General features: G+C 42.6%; 1 protein-coding gene across 2 annotated transcripts in view; it reads right to left on the bottom strand.

Moving 5' to 3' along the window:
* Ntn4 (netrin 4) overlaps positions 1–15,992 on the bottom strand; it is a 112,906-nt gene that overhangs the window by 35,823 nt on the left and 61,091 nt on the right. For both annotated transcript variants that reach the window (XM_051172888.1, XM_051172890.1), the window contains exons 4-5: positions 5,286–5,412; positions 2,188–2,376 (exon numbers count right to left, since the gene is read on the bottom strand). In XM_051172888.1, the coding sequence (XP_051028845.1) occupies positions 2,188–2,376; positions 5,286–5,412 (316 nt within the window). The remainder of the gene's footprint in view (positions 1–2,187; positions 2,377–5,285; positions 5,413–15,992) is intronic.

The raw sequence follows: 15,992 nt of genomic DNA, 5'->3' as shown, positions 1-15,992 counted from the left end.
ACGCATTATGTACACTGGACAATGTCATATTTGAAGTAAATGTTACACACACTAGAAAATGTTGCCTGTTTTCAAAAAGGAGCCATAAAGTCTATTCAATGATAAATTCTCTTTTCTTTCCTATTTTATCTTCTGGGTAGTGTGTTTTGATTTTTAGGCATTTGTACTAGTGGTCTGAGGCTAAAGGATATGCATACACACTTCTACCTCTTTTCACATATCGAGTCCAAATTGTGTTTATCTAAATTGAAGCAATTTTGTATGCAGTTCTTTTAGTCAGCACATATAGACAGGAATTGTTTGTTTTAGTCCCCAAAGTACTGTGAACTTTGAAGACGTAACTATTTTTTTTGAAGGTGTTTTTTTTTTTTATTTTATGTGTATGAGTGTTTTTTTTTTTTAATTTTATGTGAATGAGTGTTTTGCGTGTATTTACCACATGTTTGCAGTATGCAGTACCCTCAAGACAGAAGAGGGCATCAGACCCTCTGGCACTGGAGTTACAGATGGTTGTGAGCCACCTTGTCAGTGCTGAGAACCAAACCCAGGATCTCTGGAAGAGCAGCCAGTGCTCTTAACCACGGAGCCATCTCTCCAGCCCCAGGTGCATATACTTTTGACATGTTACGTGCGTTTCTGTAGCATGGACAGCATGTTAAGCACTTTATCTTATGACTTTACTGTACCTTAGCTCTCATGACACCACTACGAGGAAGGATTTTGCGCACGCCTGTAATCCCGGCACTCAGGGAGGCGGAGGCAGGTGGGTCACTGTGAGTTTGAGGCCAGCCCTGGTCTACAAAGCGAGTCCAGGAGGACAGCCAAGGCTACACAGAGAAACTCTGTCTCAAAAACAAACAGACAAAAAAAAAAAAAAAAAAAAAAAAAGAAAAGAAAAGAAAAAGAAAAAAAAAAAGGAAGAAAGACACTGAAGACTAAAGAGTTGTACTAACTGAGATAGGATCAGTAAGTGGCAGTGAAGTCACCTACTCTGGATGCGTTTGAAACGGAAATGAGAGTTTGAATACAAACAAGGATGGGGGTAAATTAGTGCTCTTAGTGAAGAGCACTGAGGCAAATCCAGATTCAGCATTTGATGGAAAAAGTGGGTCATGCTATTCTCTACCCGCCGCTGCTTAAGAGGTGAAACCGGCAGCAAGAAACCCATTAAAGTAAGGTGGGGATTTCACCATTTCCCTCCAAGTCCAAAAATATGTATTTTAAAGAACAATGTTTTTTTTTTTTTTCTTAAAAGGGGGAGGGGGCGGGGATATCTCAAAGTGCTCGTTTCCCACTGTATTGTTTCTGTCCAATCACTAATTTTTTTTTTTTTCCTGAGACAGGAATCACTTTGTAGTCAACCAGGCTGGTCTCAAACTCACAGGAATGCACCTGCCTCTGCCTCCCCGAGTGCTGGGATCAAAGGCTCCGATGACTGACTTTAAGCCAGAACCTGGACTCTCTGCCACTGAAAAGCAAGTGGTTTCTCTTGTCTGAGAACTTCTAGTTGAGAGGCAAGCAGATCCCAACGTGGTTATTTAGGCTCCTCATCCCACTGGACAATACATTGGCTCTGCATGCCCTGCCTCTGCATGCCCTGCCTCATACTCACATGTGGCAATGCCACACAAAAAGTGGCAGACCTTTAACAAGTCGATTGTCTTTTCAAGCAGACGTCGGGCAGCTATGCTAACAGAGCCGCGGAACCTAGCCTGTGATTCAGTGTTCTCAGAGAGAATAGCACAGTACCGGGATACACGCGAGCAGTGTCAACTGAAGTGTATTCTCAATGGCATGAAAACCCATGCTTCCCCCCCCCCCCCGCCCCCTAGGTGTTTAGGGCACTGCTCAGGTAAATAGTGGCACAGCCGAAGCGGAAGTGGCCACTCCATTCCGTTAGCGTATCTTCGCGCAGTGTGTACTCGTTACTCATATTCCCCAGTCTCCGTCACTCTTACTCTTGCTCTCTTGCTGCGCGAAGGGGACGTCTTTATCAGGAGCAAGAAGGGACTGTTTGGACCCAACAGGTTGAAAGCTCTTGCCACATTTGATAAGAAATGATCTGCTACCTTAGAGCCTACTGTCTGAGGGTTTCAAAACCTCTCTCCACTGGGTCCGGCAAAAGTGAAGGACTGTAAGATACGGCTCCTTTGTACCAATTGCCTCGGGCACCATGAACGTGCTCACCTTTACAGGCATCCGGGGCAGAGAAGGGCCTCCTGAGGTCACGGTAGAAACCCGGCTTGCAGCGCTGACAGTGCTGGCCTTCCGTGTTGTGCTGGCAGTTGTTGCACACGCCGCCGCTGCGGTTCCCTGACGCTTCCCACGCCGTGATGTCGAAGTGACAGGTGTCGGCATGCCCATTGCACTTGCAAGCTGGTGATACAAGACAGGAGGGGGCATAAAAACACTGCAGCAGCAGGTTCTCTAATGGCTAAGATGTTAAGATCGGTCAAGGCATACAGAATTTGACAATAAGGTCATCATTAAATTTAAATTCCATTTATTTATTTATTTATATTTACTTATTGGGGAATATATAGTACATGAACTAAAACAATACAAAAAGGACTATATTAAGAACTATCAGCTAGGTGGTGGTGGTGGTGGCACACCACCTTTAATCCCAGCTCTTGGGAGGTGGATCTCTGAGTTTGAGGGCAGCCTGGAACAGAGTGAGTTTCAGGACAGCCTGGGCTACACAGAAAAACTTTGTCTCAAAAACCAAAACAGCAAACAAACAAAAATCCCAAAAGAACTGTCTTACTTTCTTTTGATCAAGGTACCACTCTATTTTACCCTTCTCACCTACACTTCTAATTTTCATTATATATTGGTGTTTTAAAGTGTTAACACATATACTTCGATGTATATAATGTCATAGTGATGGTCAGTGCTAACTGTTAGCTGGACAATGTAGATCACCTGGGAAATTAGCCTTTGTATGCTTGTTCAAATTATCTTCAGTACGTTCGTTGATCCAGGAGGATCCGTCATGAATTGTGGACCAGACCATTCCTTGGGCAAGGAATTTGGGTTGCATGAAATTGGAGAAAGCCTTCGAGTGCTACTGTGCATTCCCCCTCACCCTGTGTCCTGGTGTGGATGCGATGTGGCCACCGCTGCAAGTTCCTATACGTAACTTCCTGCCATGGTGGATTGTGCCCTTGGACTAGAAGCCAGAGAAACCCCTAAAGTTGCTTTTGTCAGAGTGTTTTTATCATAGCAACAGGAAAAGCTACTGCAACAGTTGCCAAAGTGAAGCGAGGTCCTTTCAGGCAAAGGTATTCTGGTTATCCTGTAGCCTTGGGGTTGGCTTTTATTTTGGAAAGATATTTGAGAGGTTGCCAGTTTTCCTCTTTGATGGCAACACTTGATCGTTCCTGGTCTTGCTACTTTCTGAGGGTCAGTGGGTCGCTTGCCTTTGTGAAGAAAGCCTATGACTCTCAGCATGATTGGCAAAGAACAATGTATATTGCAGATATGAGCCATAATTCATGTTCATCCATTAACCTGGAGAGAAACATCTGGTGGACAGCGGGCAGAGTCTACATCTCACAGAAACATCTGGAGGACAGTGGACAGAGCCTACATCTCTCTCTCTTGTGGTACTGAGATGAAACCTAGGGCTTCACACATGTTGGTCAAGTGGTGTGTATGTGTGTGTACACATGTACATATGTGTATGCCACTGTACACATTTGGAGGTCAGAGGACGACTTGAAGGAATCAATTCTGTCCTTCTACCGTGTGGGTACCAGATGGAACTCGAGTGGTCTCCTCCCACTGTGTGGGGCCTGAGGAGCTCAGGTCTTCCAGCTTGGTGGCAAGCACCTTTACAAGTTGAGCCATATTGTTGGCCCGCCTGATTACTCTTTATTTTGAGATAGCATCTCATGTAGTCGTCCAGGCTATCCTTGGACTCATTTTATAGTCTTGGCAGGCTTTGATCTTGAGAATCTCCTGTCTCAGCCTTTCAAGTGACCATCACGCCTAGTTAGAGTTGTCTTCTATGAAGCAGCATTTCTCAGCTGTTGTCATTTTGGTGAACATAAGGAAGCTATAAAAGCCATAAAGCCTCAGTAATAGAGGCGGCCTCACTGTTCCTCAGTGACATCTCCAAGCTTATCAGTCTTTAGTGCCAAGTGACATGTCTCTGTGTGTTTAGATATGCAGCGGGTTTCCATGGAAAAGACCAAAATGGCACGCTAGGAATTTCAGAGAAATTCTTTAGATTTCCTTGATAAGTAATTTAGAATAAGAATTTAGACATTTCCCGGCCCCCCTGGAAGTCAACTGTATCTGAAAATGCTTGTGCTATTCTTTTCATTGTTTCCTCCATGTGTTCTGCTATTTTTCCCCAGACTCATATCTTTAAAAGGCATAAGGCTATTTGATATTTATGCTTAGAGGAAATCCTTTATGTTTCTTAGAAACAAATCTGTTCTGATTGCAGACTGTGTTTGGGGAAGAGATTTCTCCTAACTTTACTCATGGTACAAACAGTTTGCAGAGCTGCCAATAGGACGAAATGTGCTATTTGCTTGCCCACTTTGTGGGACCTAAATGCTCTCCTTGAGACCCGACGTGATGTAAACACGAGCAGACACAAGACTGTAAAATCCTCATCAACAGGCCTCGGATTGGCAACATTTCTCTGAACATGTCTGCTTCTCAGAGCAGCTGATCCCTTGGATGACGACCCACTACTGCTGGACCAGCCTCTGAATGTTTTAAACTGCAAGTAGAAACGTGGTTTGTTTTCCTACGTCCTGTCCTCCGTTATCTAATTTCCCAACGTAAACCCCAAATTAGTCCTAGGAAAGCAATCCCACTTTTGTCCTCCTGGCTTTATTTCATGTCTGCTCCCTGAGTCTGAGGAAAGCATCCTCATTTCATGCGGGGCAAGGATGCAACAGGACCCTGAAGACGTGGGGTCATGATTATCCATTCAATGTCGCAGCAAGGAGAGCGGCTATACACAGCAATCCTTAGTCGCTCTCGTGTCTACTCATGTTTGTGTCATGTCAAGTTCTCAAGGGGAGCACCGAGGTCCCACGAAGCATCCAAGCAAATAGACAGCACATTCTCGGCCACTCAGGCCTATTGGCAGCTCTGCAAACTGTTTCCAATGGTTGGAGTCATGCTGGGCAGCGATATGGGCTGTGTTTGTGTGTTGCTTCGGTCACCCACCGATTTATATTGTGTTTCAAGAGATAACAAGGAATCCATAGATAAGCGCATTCTACAAAGAAGGCTTTTGAGTCGCTGGGGCTGTTACTTACTTCTGCATTCATTCGGAGCCCCTGTTCTGCCGTCTGCTGCCTCCCAGGGCCGGTCATTGTACAGTGGTGCGCAGTGCTGGCAGTGGCTGCCCGCTGTGTTGTGCTTACACATGCATTTCCCGTGGACCTGCAGACAGCATTAAAGGACGCGTTGTGAGCGTGGGTGATGGCGCTAAGAGAAAACGGTGCCCTTCAATCTCTTCTTCGCGCTCGTTTAGTTGTAAGCCACTAATTCACTTTTTTTTTTTTTTAAAGAAGAAGTTAGCTAGCATGAGGAAAAATGCTTTTAGTCTCTTGTGGTTAATTCCAAAGGTGAAACAATGCTTTTCCTTGACTACAGAAGTTATGACCCTAATGAGAAATTCTTTGGCATTGGCTAAGTATCTAAGCCAATTTTAATATGCTTAATTAAAAAAAAATACTTAGCACAAAATAATGCACCTTTACCATAGGAAATTTAGAAATTTGTACTCTTTAAAAATATTAATATCAACATTTTAACATATATATTTCTAATACCTTAAAATACAATTAAAAACTTTTCTACATAATATATTAGGACTATGTAGCTTAGTGGTACCATATGTACCTAGCATGTGTAAGACCCTTAGGTTCAATCCCCAGCACTCTATCAAAAAAAAAAAATCTGTGTGCTTTCTTTAATATTCTTGTAAATAACACAGTCTCTTGTGCGATATACAGTTTATTTGCACAATTGCCTAGTTCTTATTACAAAGGTTTAAACTATCGCTATATCCAGTGCTACAATGAATATATCTGTAGCTAAGTATTTATATAACTCTTTATTTCTCTTAAGTATATTTACTAGAAGTAAACTTATTTGAGGGGCCAGAATATATCACTCAGATTTTGCCCTAATTACTAGGCTTCTCTTTTGACCCCACACCTGAATTCTTGACAGTTACTTAAAAGAGTGTTTCACAGAGAAGAATACCTTACTAAAATTCTTAAGGAATTATTTTTGGCTTTATCTCACTGATAGCATTAAAAGATACTTTGTATCATCATGTACCACCTAGGAAGAGTTACCATGGAGTCCAGTACCAAAATGGTTACTGATATGGTGACCATAGATACAAAACCTTGTGATGCAACTCTGAATGGAGTTCATACGTCTGAATCCCAGTATTGGAAGTAACTCAGCATAAAGGTAATAAATCATGCCAATCAGTCAATAAATATTTATGTCCTAGAAGAGACAATCACTGTGCTACACTGAGTTTGGAACAGAGAGTGCTGCCTTTTTGTCTATTTATTTTTACTTATGTGTATATGTGAGTGTATGTCACGTGTGTTCAGAGGCCTTCAGAGGCTAGAAGAGGGAGTTGGAGTCCTACAGCTGAAGTTACAAGCCATTGTTGAGAGTCCTGACGTGGGTGCTGGGAACTGAACGAGGGTCCTCTGGAAAAACCCAAACCACTTTTAACTGAAGAGCCATTTCTCTAGCCACAGCCTTTCTTTTCTTTAAGAAAGGATGAGGATGGAGACAGATGCAGAGACCCACAGCCAAACAACAGGCTGAGCTCAGGGAGTCTTGTGGAAGAGTGGGAGGAAGGATTGAGGGATCCTGAGGGTAAAGGCACCACAAGAAGACCTATAGAGTAAACTAATGTGGACCCTGGGGGCTCACAGAGCCTAAGCCACCAACCAAAGAGCATGCACAGGCTGGACCTAAACCCTCTGCACATACGTAACAGATGTGCATCTTGGTCAGTATGTCTGTACCCTAACAACGTCTCTATCTCTGTTGCCTGCCTTTGGATCCCTTTCCCCTAGCTGGACTGCCTTGTCTGGCCTCAGTGGAGAGGATGCGCTTAGTCCCGCTTCAACTTGAGGTGCCAGGGTGGGTTGGTATCCCTTGGAGGCCTCCCTTCTCTGACAAGAGGGAGAGGGAGGAACAGAGGTTGAAGGAGGCATGGGGGTGAGACTGGGAGAAGAAGAGGGAGGGGCTGGGATCAGGCTGTAAAATGATTAGATAAATAAGTAAATGGGAAAAAAGAAAGGACAAGGAGTTGGTGGTTGCTGAAGAGATGGCTCAGTCAAAACACTCACACATATTTAAAAAAAAAAAAAAAAAGGATTTGGGTGGTTAGGGAAATGGCATGTGGTTAAGAGCTTATACTAATCTTCAAAAGGACCCAAGTTCAATTCCCAGCAACCACACCGGGTAGTTCACAGCTGCCTGTAACTCCAGCTCCAGGGGACTCCAATACTTCTGGCCTTTGCAGGCACCTGCCCTCTTGGGTATATACAGGCATGTGCATGTACACACACACATATACACACACAATTAAAAATAAAAGTATTTTTATAAGCCAGGTGTGGTGGCACACACCTTTAATCTCATAATCCCAGCACTTGGGAAGCAGAGGCAGGTAGACTGCTATGAGTTTGAGGCCAGCCTGGTCTACAAAGCAAGTCCAGGACAGCCAAGGCTAACACAGAAAAACCCTGTCTCGAAAAACCTAAAAAAAAAAAAAATTATAGAGAACAGGATATGGTACAGTTGGAACAAAAGATTTATGCAGGAAAATGCAACAGTAAGCAAGACAATAAATAAATGCAAAAGAAGGGAAAAGATGTTGGAATTCAAATGATTTAGGATTGATCATAGGCTTGATAGTTGTGGAGGGCTTTATGAAAGGTCTGGGACTTGATCTGGCCTTGACAGATGGGCTAAATTTTCCAGGACATGGAAGAAGGAGGAGGAGGGGGAGGGGGAGGAGGAAGAAGAAGAAGGAGAAGAGGAGGAAGAAAATCTCGCAGAACATGGAAACAAAGAAAAACCATGGTGTAGGGGAAACTTGTGAACAAATCTATGGTGTTTATGGCTACACAGGATTTTCATCATGGCTGGAAGGTAAGATGATGAGAATTGCAAAGGGATGGTCAAAGGACAGTCAATAAATAACCCAGAGTATGCATCAAAGACAGAGGCTTGGTCTAGCATCTCACAACATCCACCAAACATTGGCTCAAAGAATCTAGGATTTATCTTGCAGATAATGCAGACATGTTAAAGATTTTAATCTTTAACTGATAAGTATATTAACTACGCGTCCTTTTCCTCACGTTAAAGAAAGCTGCCTTCTATTTTCTTCCTTCTTGCCTGATAAATATGCCTTTCCTTTCCTTTCCTCTTTTATTGTGTCTTTACTCCTGTGCCCAGTTATGTCTCCCACTAGCCAGAGATGACACCTGCATTTTCGATTAACATTTGTAAGTTTTAAAGGTAATTATTTTTATTCCTTGTTTGTGTCTTTTCAAGCTTTTAGCATCCATTTTTTTTTAGATTTATTTATTTATTTTATGTACACAAGTGCTCTGTTTCTATGCACACCAGACGAGGGAATTAGATTCCATTACAGATGGTTGTGAGCCACCGTGTGGCTGCTAGGAATTGAACTCAGGACCTCTGGAAGAACAACCAGTGCTCTTAACCACTGTACCATCTCTCCAGCCCCTTTAGCGTCCATTTATCAAAGGTTATACAAGGACGATGTCCAATGGCACTGTTGATTTTCTTTACAGGAACTCAACTATTGCCAAGAGTTCAGCTTATCCAGTTTAGTCTTGGAATGTCCAACGCCTATATATAATTTCACCCAACTCAGAGGTCCCACGAATTCTAGGCCTCAAGGGGGTCACAGATGTTTGGGAGTAACCTCATCAAACCTTCAAATGTGTCACAGGATGATATTGACAGGTCTGTTTCATCTGGAACATTCCTTTGTTCCCATCTGCCCAGGACTAAGATGGACCTCCCAGGGTCTGAAGATGCTAGACCAGCAAATTTTTTTCTGCACATAGGAAAATTCAAGGCGCTGTCATTTTGAGAATTACCAAAAATAACTGTAAATCATTACCCAGGCAGTTTGAAAGAAGAAATCCTCCCTCAGCAATACAACTATTTCTGTTCAAGCTTGAAAGATCACCCACTATTTGATGCTCGTGAAAAATGTGCAAGTAAAACTAGGTCTTCCTTGGAGAACAAACAGAAAAAGGGAACTTTAGCAATAAGTTAAACATAACTCCTATTTGGTACATAAACACGAGCTAGGCAAAGAGTGGAAAATGGAGTTGTGTGCTGAAGATTTCATCCAACAGTGGGATCTAATTTGAAAATAAAGGATGGATCTTGACCACAAAACTACAACTTCTAATTACCCAGGAGGCATTTGAATATTGCAGGGGTTTTAGAAACTCCTCTGTTAATGATAAGAATACTTTTCTCTTTCATTGTCTAAAGTTTTTCTTTCTTCCTTTCTTTTCTTTTTGAGACAAGGTTTCTCTGTGTAGCTCTGGCTGTCCTGGAACTCTCTCTGTAGACCATGCTGGCCTAGAACTCAGAGATCCTCTTGTCTCTGCCTCCTGGGATTGATTTACACACAAGTCTATTTATCACTAATATTAACCTGGATTCTATTAATTTTTTCACACTTTCCTCACAGGATGGTACTTGTGCAAACTTGAAACAGGTCATTCAAGGAATTGTTAGACCAGCGTGTTCATTATGAGCTGTGCAGTTTTGTTACAATAACTGTATATTAAAATCAGATAGGTGGCCCGATAGAGGTAGTGCACGGCTTTAATCCCAGCATTCGGGAGGCAGTGGCAGGTGGATCTCTGTAAGTTCAAGTCCAGCCTGGTCTACGAAAAAAAAAAAAAAAAAGAGTACCAGGACAGCCAAGGCTACTACACAAAGAAACCCTGTCTCATCCCCCTCAAAACAAACAACCTCCGCTTCAAAAACAGATAAAGAAAAGGAAAATATCATCTCTTTATATTTGAAGCTGCGCATGTAAGACTGTCTTTCAGATCAATTGCCAGAAGACAGGCTTAGGATGGTAAAGTTTCTTTTTTCTTGTTATTGATTCATTCTACCTATCAGTAGTCATCTATCATGTGATTGAGGACACTGGTCACGGCATGAGATGGTAGGAATCTGGTCACAGATAGTATCATACACTTGTGATTGTGATTGAACGACCACTTATTTATATATAGACTTTTTTCAGGTTGATTTTACTTTTAATTATGTGAATATCTGTGTCTATACGTGGGTATGTACACCTGTGAGTGCTGCTACCTGCAGACTCCAGGAGAGGGCCCCTGGCACTGGAGTTACAGGCAGTCGTGAACCCCTAAACCAAATTTGAGTCCTCTGCAACAGCAATGCATGCTTTTAACCACTGAGCCATCTCTCCAGCTGCAAGATGCTATAGACTATTTAAATAGTAAGTGGAAGATTTTTCAAGGTTGTCTAAGGACCCCCTTTAGGGTCCGTTGAGATAAAGTACTGTGATATCAAGGCCTGTTTCTTTGCACTCTGGATGAGCTCTGTAGACAGCTATTCAACAATCCTCCATCCTTGCTGACCTACCAGAGGGTTCTGTTGCCCTCTCCGCAATGTCAGGTTCTTCTGACATGAAATGCAGAAGAGCCATGAGCGTATTCCTTACGTAGCACAGATAAGGAAATGGACAAACAGTAGCAGTGTCTGAAGATGGAGCTTCCTTTGTCTGTTGGCTAGGACTTACAGTAAGTCCTGTTCGCTGTGATTTCTCTGTCCTTGTTTTCTTTATCTTCCTCTTTCCCATGGCTCAGGGACAGCTAAAGCCATCTTAGACTAAGGCTTGCTCTAATTATTTCTCCCCAATAACCATGCACTTCGTTATCTAGTGATGATGTACCCATGGGATTTCATCATATCAAGAGTAGGGCTAATGTTTCAAGTGATTCGTGCTAAGCTCCTTGGGGAATGTCTGACAAATTTGGCTTCCTACTATTTCTGAGAAAGAAGGCACAGCCACTGTTTGAGTCTTTTGTTCAGATCCTACAGGGGTTAAAAAAAAAACAACAAAAAAAAACAGTGTAAATTAACCAGAAATGTGTTTTATAGCTTCATATTAAGAAGTTGTTGAGTTTCAAATATGGAGTAATTTTCTTGTCCATAATTATTTATATATGCACGATTTTATCTTCATTACTATGAAACCTTGAATTTCAGTAGAAAATGAATATTGTCTCATACCTTCATTAAAGCTTTAAAAAGCGTTTGTGAGAGGAAGAGTGTATGAGTCAAAAAGAATATGGCTGCCTAGTGGGCCTCTACTCAGCTCTAACAAATTACCTAGAGAGTGGAAAGACGCTGTGTGGCCTCTGAAGAACCAATGGGGTAAAACAAAACCAAACCCGATTAATTTCTGAGGAGATAGTATATTCCTCTTAGAAAAAAAAAGGATTAGCTTCTAAAAGAATGACCTTCTTAGGCATGGAGAGAGAGAAGTCCTACCATCAGGCCGGCCTGTTGGAACCTGCTCTTCTTACACGGGACAGACACACGCACAACACTGCACAACACTACAGCCTGTGAACAGAAGGCACACCAGGAAAATGTGTCTTTGTTAAGAAACAAAAAAACAAAAACCCTAATTGCCCTTTTCCATTAAAGGCCTGCATCGTTTAATTTAACAGAAGCAAGAGTTCTGTGGCAGAGGTAGAGCCTCATGATGAGTTTGGTGGAAGAGGAGATTAAAAATGGGTCTGTCAGAATGGACAAAATAGGCTGAAGGGAGTCCCGATCCTTAACAAACGGCTGCGTGGTTTCTCCTTTGGTCTGTACTAGAACACTAGAGAAAACAGCCTGGATCAGAAGGCACGGGCCATGCGGGTAGGTGAAGAGGAAAACAAGATGGCAAGTACAGAGAGAAAATTGGTTCGTACTTAAGACCAATGTCTCCATCTTGTCTGAACCCTGAAACGTTTCTTGTAGAGATCCTTCCAGCCCTAGTGATCTGTTGGGTTCAGGAGCGCTGGACAAAAATATACCTTAAATCCGTACTGACAACCCTGTCAGCAGAGATTATAAATATCTGTTCTCAGTCCTACAGCTGGAGACAGAGCCGCGTGGAAGAAGGCTGCATCTCCTGGAGGAACGGAAAGGAGCGCCTTAGGCAGAGAGGGGAGGTGGCCCAAAACAGGCTTTGCCTACTTTACTAATTTGCCAAGACCAGTCCTTGATTGACACTTGGGAAAACGCATGAATGGAGCCAATGCAAATTTCTGAAGGAAACGCTAAGCTTTTTGCACTCTGTGTGAGAACGAAACACTCATCTCTCTCCACTAGATTATACCTTCTTGGAGGGAACAGTGGCTTCGGTTTCTTTGAACTTCCAGTAACTAGAGTAAAATAGGTTATCAGTAAATATGAGCTATTTTTCCTTTCAGTCAATATATATTTAGCAGCACACTGGGGACCTTAGCCATTTATTTAAAACTGCTGAGAAGACTAGAGTAACTAGTGTGGAGTGGACACGAGATCCCTACAGATATTTTAGCGAATTTGACGTGATCCAGGTGCTTTCTGGAAAGGCTCCATCAGCTCATAACCGAGTGTCTCTGAGAGACCTACTGTAACATGGATCTGGCGTGGGATGACGATGAATAATTACAACAATAGGAGTGATTATATCGCACAGCATTTTACAACACACCGTGTGTTGTTCTAGGCACCGTATAAATATTAATTAACTTGCTTCACACACACAAAAAAAACCTTATTAGAAGGCAGGGATAATGTGCATTGCCCAGTTTCAGAACTGATTAAATCAAGGCCTGGAGGGATTAAATAATTTGTCCAAATGTTAAAGCCTCAAAAAAGTGGTAGAATGACTCGAATTCTAGTGGACTGATTTCAGAGTTCCCAACCTAAACCCTGAACAAGTCTGTCTGTGAGACCTAGAGTGTAGATTTGGAGGGACCCACTTCGCTCAAGCCTGTTCAGAATGATCCCTAAACGATGGTGGTGTGTCCCAAGCCAGTTTGCCTTTCAAGAGCTTTCGGGGGTTGGTGAGATGGCTCAGTGGGTAGGGATGCAGCCCACCGAGCCTGTGACCTGAATCTGATCCCTGAAACCCACATGTTGGGATGAGAGAACCAACTTCAAGTTGTCCTCTGACCACATTTGTGCTGGGGCATGTATGTGCCTGTGTGTAGGTATGCATATGTGCACACATGTCAGCACACACACACACATTTTGGTTTTTTTGTTTTGTTTTAATGAACAGAGTGCTTCAGGACAGAGCTGGATTGAATTTGTGGTGAAACCAACCAGGCAGCTTTGAAGGAAAGGGAATTCAGGAAGATGGGCTGAAGTTTCCCAAACCTGCTACAAGGTAAGCGTCCCAGCAAGCAGGGGTGGAGAAGAGCTTAAGAAACTCAGTGGTTTCACAGAAAAACCTTTCTGTTTGTGCACTTAAAAATACTGGTTCTGTATGCCTTTAACCACAGTACTTGCCTAGAGAGTGAGTTCTAGGACAGCCAGGGCTACACAGAGAAACCCTGTCTTGAAGAAAAAGAAAAAAAATATTTATTTATCTATATGACTATTTATTTATATGTGTATGAGTGCATACCTGCATGTATGTCTGTGCACCATACGTATGCAGTGCTCCCTGAGGCCTTAAGAATATGTTGAGCCCTGGGGCCTAGGGAGTTGCAAATGGTTAAGAGCCAGCATGCGGGTGCTGGGAACGCAACCTGCTCTCAACAGCTGAGTTCTTTCTCCGGCCCAAACACATTCAGTTTTTTTTTTTTTTTTTTAAGCAAAAAAAGAAAGGACTTAGTTTTTCTCACTGTTTTTTTTTTTTTTAATAGTTTTCTTTTTTTTTAATTAATTTATTCTTGTTACATCTCAATGTTTATCCCATCCCTTGTATCCTCCCATTCCTCTCCCCCCCCACTTTCCCATTATTCCCCTCCCCTATGACTGTTCCTGAGGGGGATTACGTCCCCCTATATATTCTCATAGGGTATCAAGTCTCTTCTTGGCTACCTGCTGTCCTTCCTCTGAGTGCCACCAGGTCTCCCCCTATTGGCTCAATACTACGCTTTGTTTTGTTTTGGGGGAAAGTGAACAGAGCAGTTTAAATGTTAGGCTCTTCCATAACTGTAAGTAAGACGCTTTTCTGCTTTGTAAAGAAATGAATAACTTTCTAAGTAAAAGCAAGCCTCTCCTTTCTGAGGCCAGGATCCCAAACAGCCTTCACTTGGGAAACCTCACTCCTTGAAGGACCTTTCTTTGCCTCATTCTCCATTTAATTAGCCCGTTTCTTCTGCTGGAAAAATGTGAAGAAAAACTGAGGTGGGGGAGGGGCACCCCACTTGCTAAGTATCCTACCTAGTGAGGTCTTTTTCCAGGTTGACTCTGGTTTTCATTATCGTTGGGCTGTTTTACTCTCTGTAACTTGTAGAAAAGCAGTAATTCAAATGTTTCTTATCCATAGATGCACAAATGAGCCGTGTTAGAAAACATGTTGTGTTGAAAGAATGCAAGTGCTTATTGTGACTTACTATACAGCCCAGGCTTGCCGCTAACTCAGAGCAACTCCCCTGCTCTTAGACTCTCAGCCTTCCACGTGCTTGGCTCACTTCAGCATTCTGCGTTTGCCTAAATATGTTTTGTTTTCTTAAAAGTTTCACTTGAGTTGTTATAATGTCTTAGTGGTTCTGATGTATTTCCATTTTATGACCGTGATGTGATTTGTTTGTTTGTTTGTTTTGTGGTTCTAGGGTTTGAAGACAGGATCTGGGCACTGCCATGATAATGCTAGACCACCTGAGCTACATGCCAGTCTCAGGCTGTCTGGCTGTCTGTCTCTGTCTCTGTCTCTGTCTCTGTCTCTGTCTCTGTCTCTGTCTCTGTCTCTGTCTCTGTATCTCTATCTCTTTCTCTCTCCCCCCCCCCTGCCTCCCTCTCCCCTCGCCTCTCCCTTCTTTCTTTCCTTCCTTTTTTTCTTTCAAGGATACTTGAAGCCAGACACAGTGACTTGCTCCTGTAGTCTCAGCTACTTGGGAGGCTGAGGCAGGAGGACTGAGTGGATCAAACTATTCAAGAACAGTCCGGTGCACATTGCAAGCTTCTAGCTCTAAAGAATAAGAATGGTAAAATGGCTAAGCATGTTGTGTACAATCTAAACTCCAATATTCTGGAAAGCCGAGGTAGGAGGACCACAAGCTCTAGGTCAGTTTGGGCTGGGTAGAAAGTACTAGGCCTGCCAAGGCTTCATATAGTATAGGCCCAGTCTAAAAAAAAAAAAGAAGATAAGGGGGAAAAAAAAAAAAACCTTAAGAATTACTTGTAAAGGTAGAATTTTGACATGTTCTATAAAGATAAATGAGTTTTTGGTGTCTTATACACAAAAGTAGTTCTGATAGCTTCCTCATTTTAGTATCATCAGGGCGCTTGATGTTCCCTCTTGCCGTAAAAATGCAACTAATGCCATTTAACTACAAGCGGCCATCTCCGGAAGGCTTGTGGAGGGGTCTTTAGATAAGACTATATTACTACTGAGTTAGGAGGGTGCCCCCATTACTTCCTTTATTGCAGAGAACTGTTCATTGTTTATATTTTTGCCTCCAATGGATTTAAAAACTCATTTCTGAGTACTACATTAAAAATTACTCTGTCTACAGGGAAGCTGTTTGCCTAAGTCACACAAGTGAATTGGGCAAGTGTGTCCACACCGTCTGCATGCAGGCAATGGCAGTAGAGTCAGGGTCTCCACCTCTAATGACACTTATTTAGTGTATCTCAAGCGTCACTGCTTTAGGGGATGAAGGGGTTCTCAACCCTCCTAATGTTGTGACCCTTTAATACAGTTCCTCATATTATGGTGACCCCTC

Source organism: Acomys russatus, chromosome 31, assembly GCF_903995435.1.
Source record: "Acomys russatus chromosome 31, mAcoRus1.1, whole genome shotgun sequence".
NCBI classification, from domain to species: Eukaryota; Metazoa; Chordata; class Mammalia; order Rodentia; family Muridae; genus Acomys; species Acomys russatus.
The sequence above is the reverse complement of the archived record's forward strand: the minus strand, read 5'-3'. Positions and strand labels throughout refer to the sequence as shown.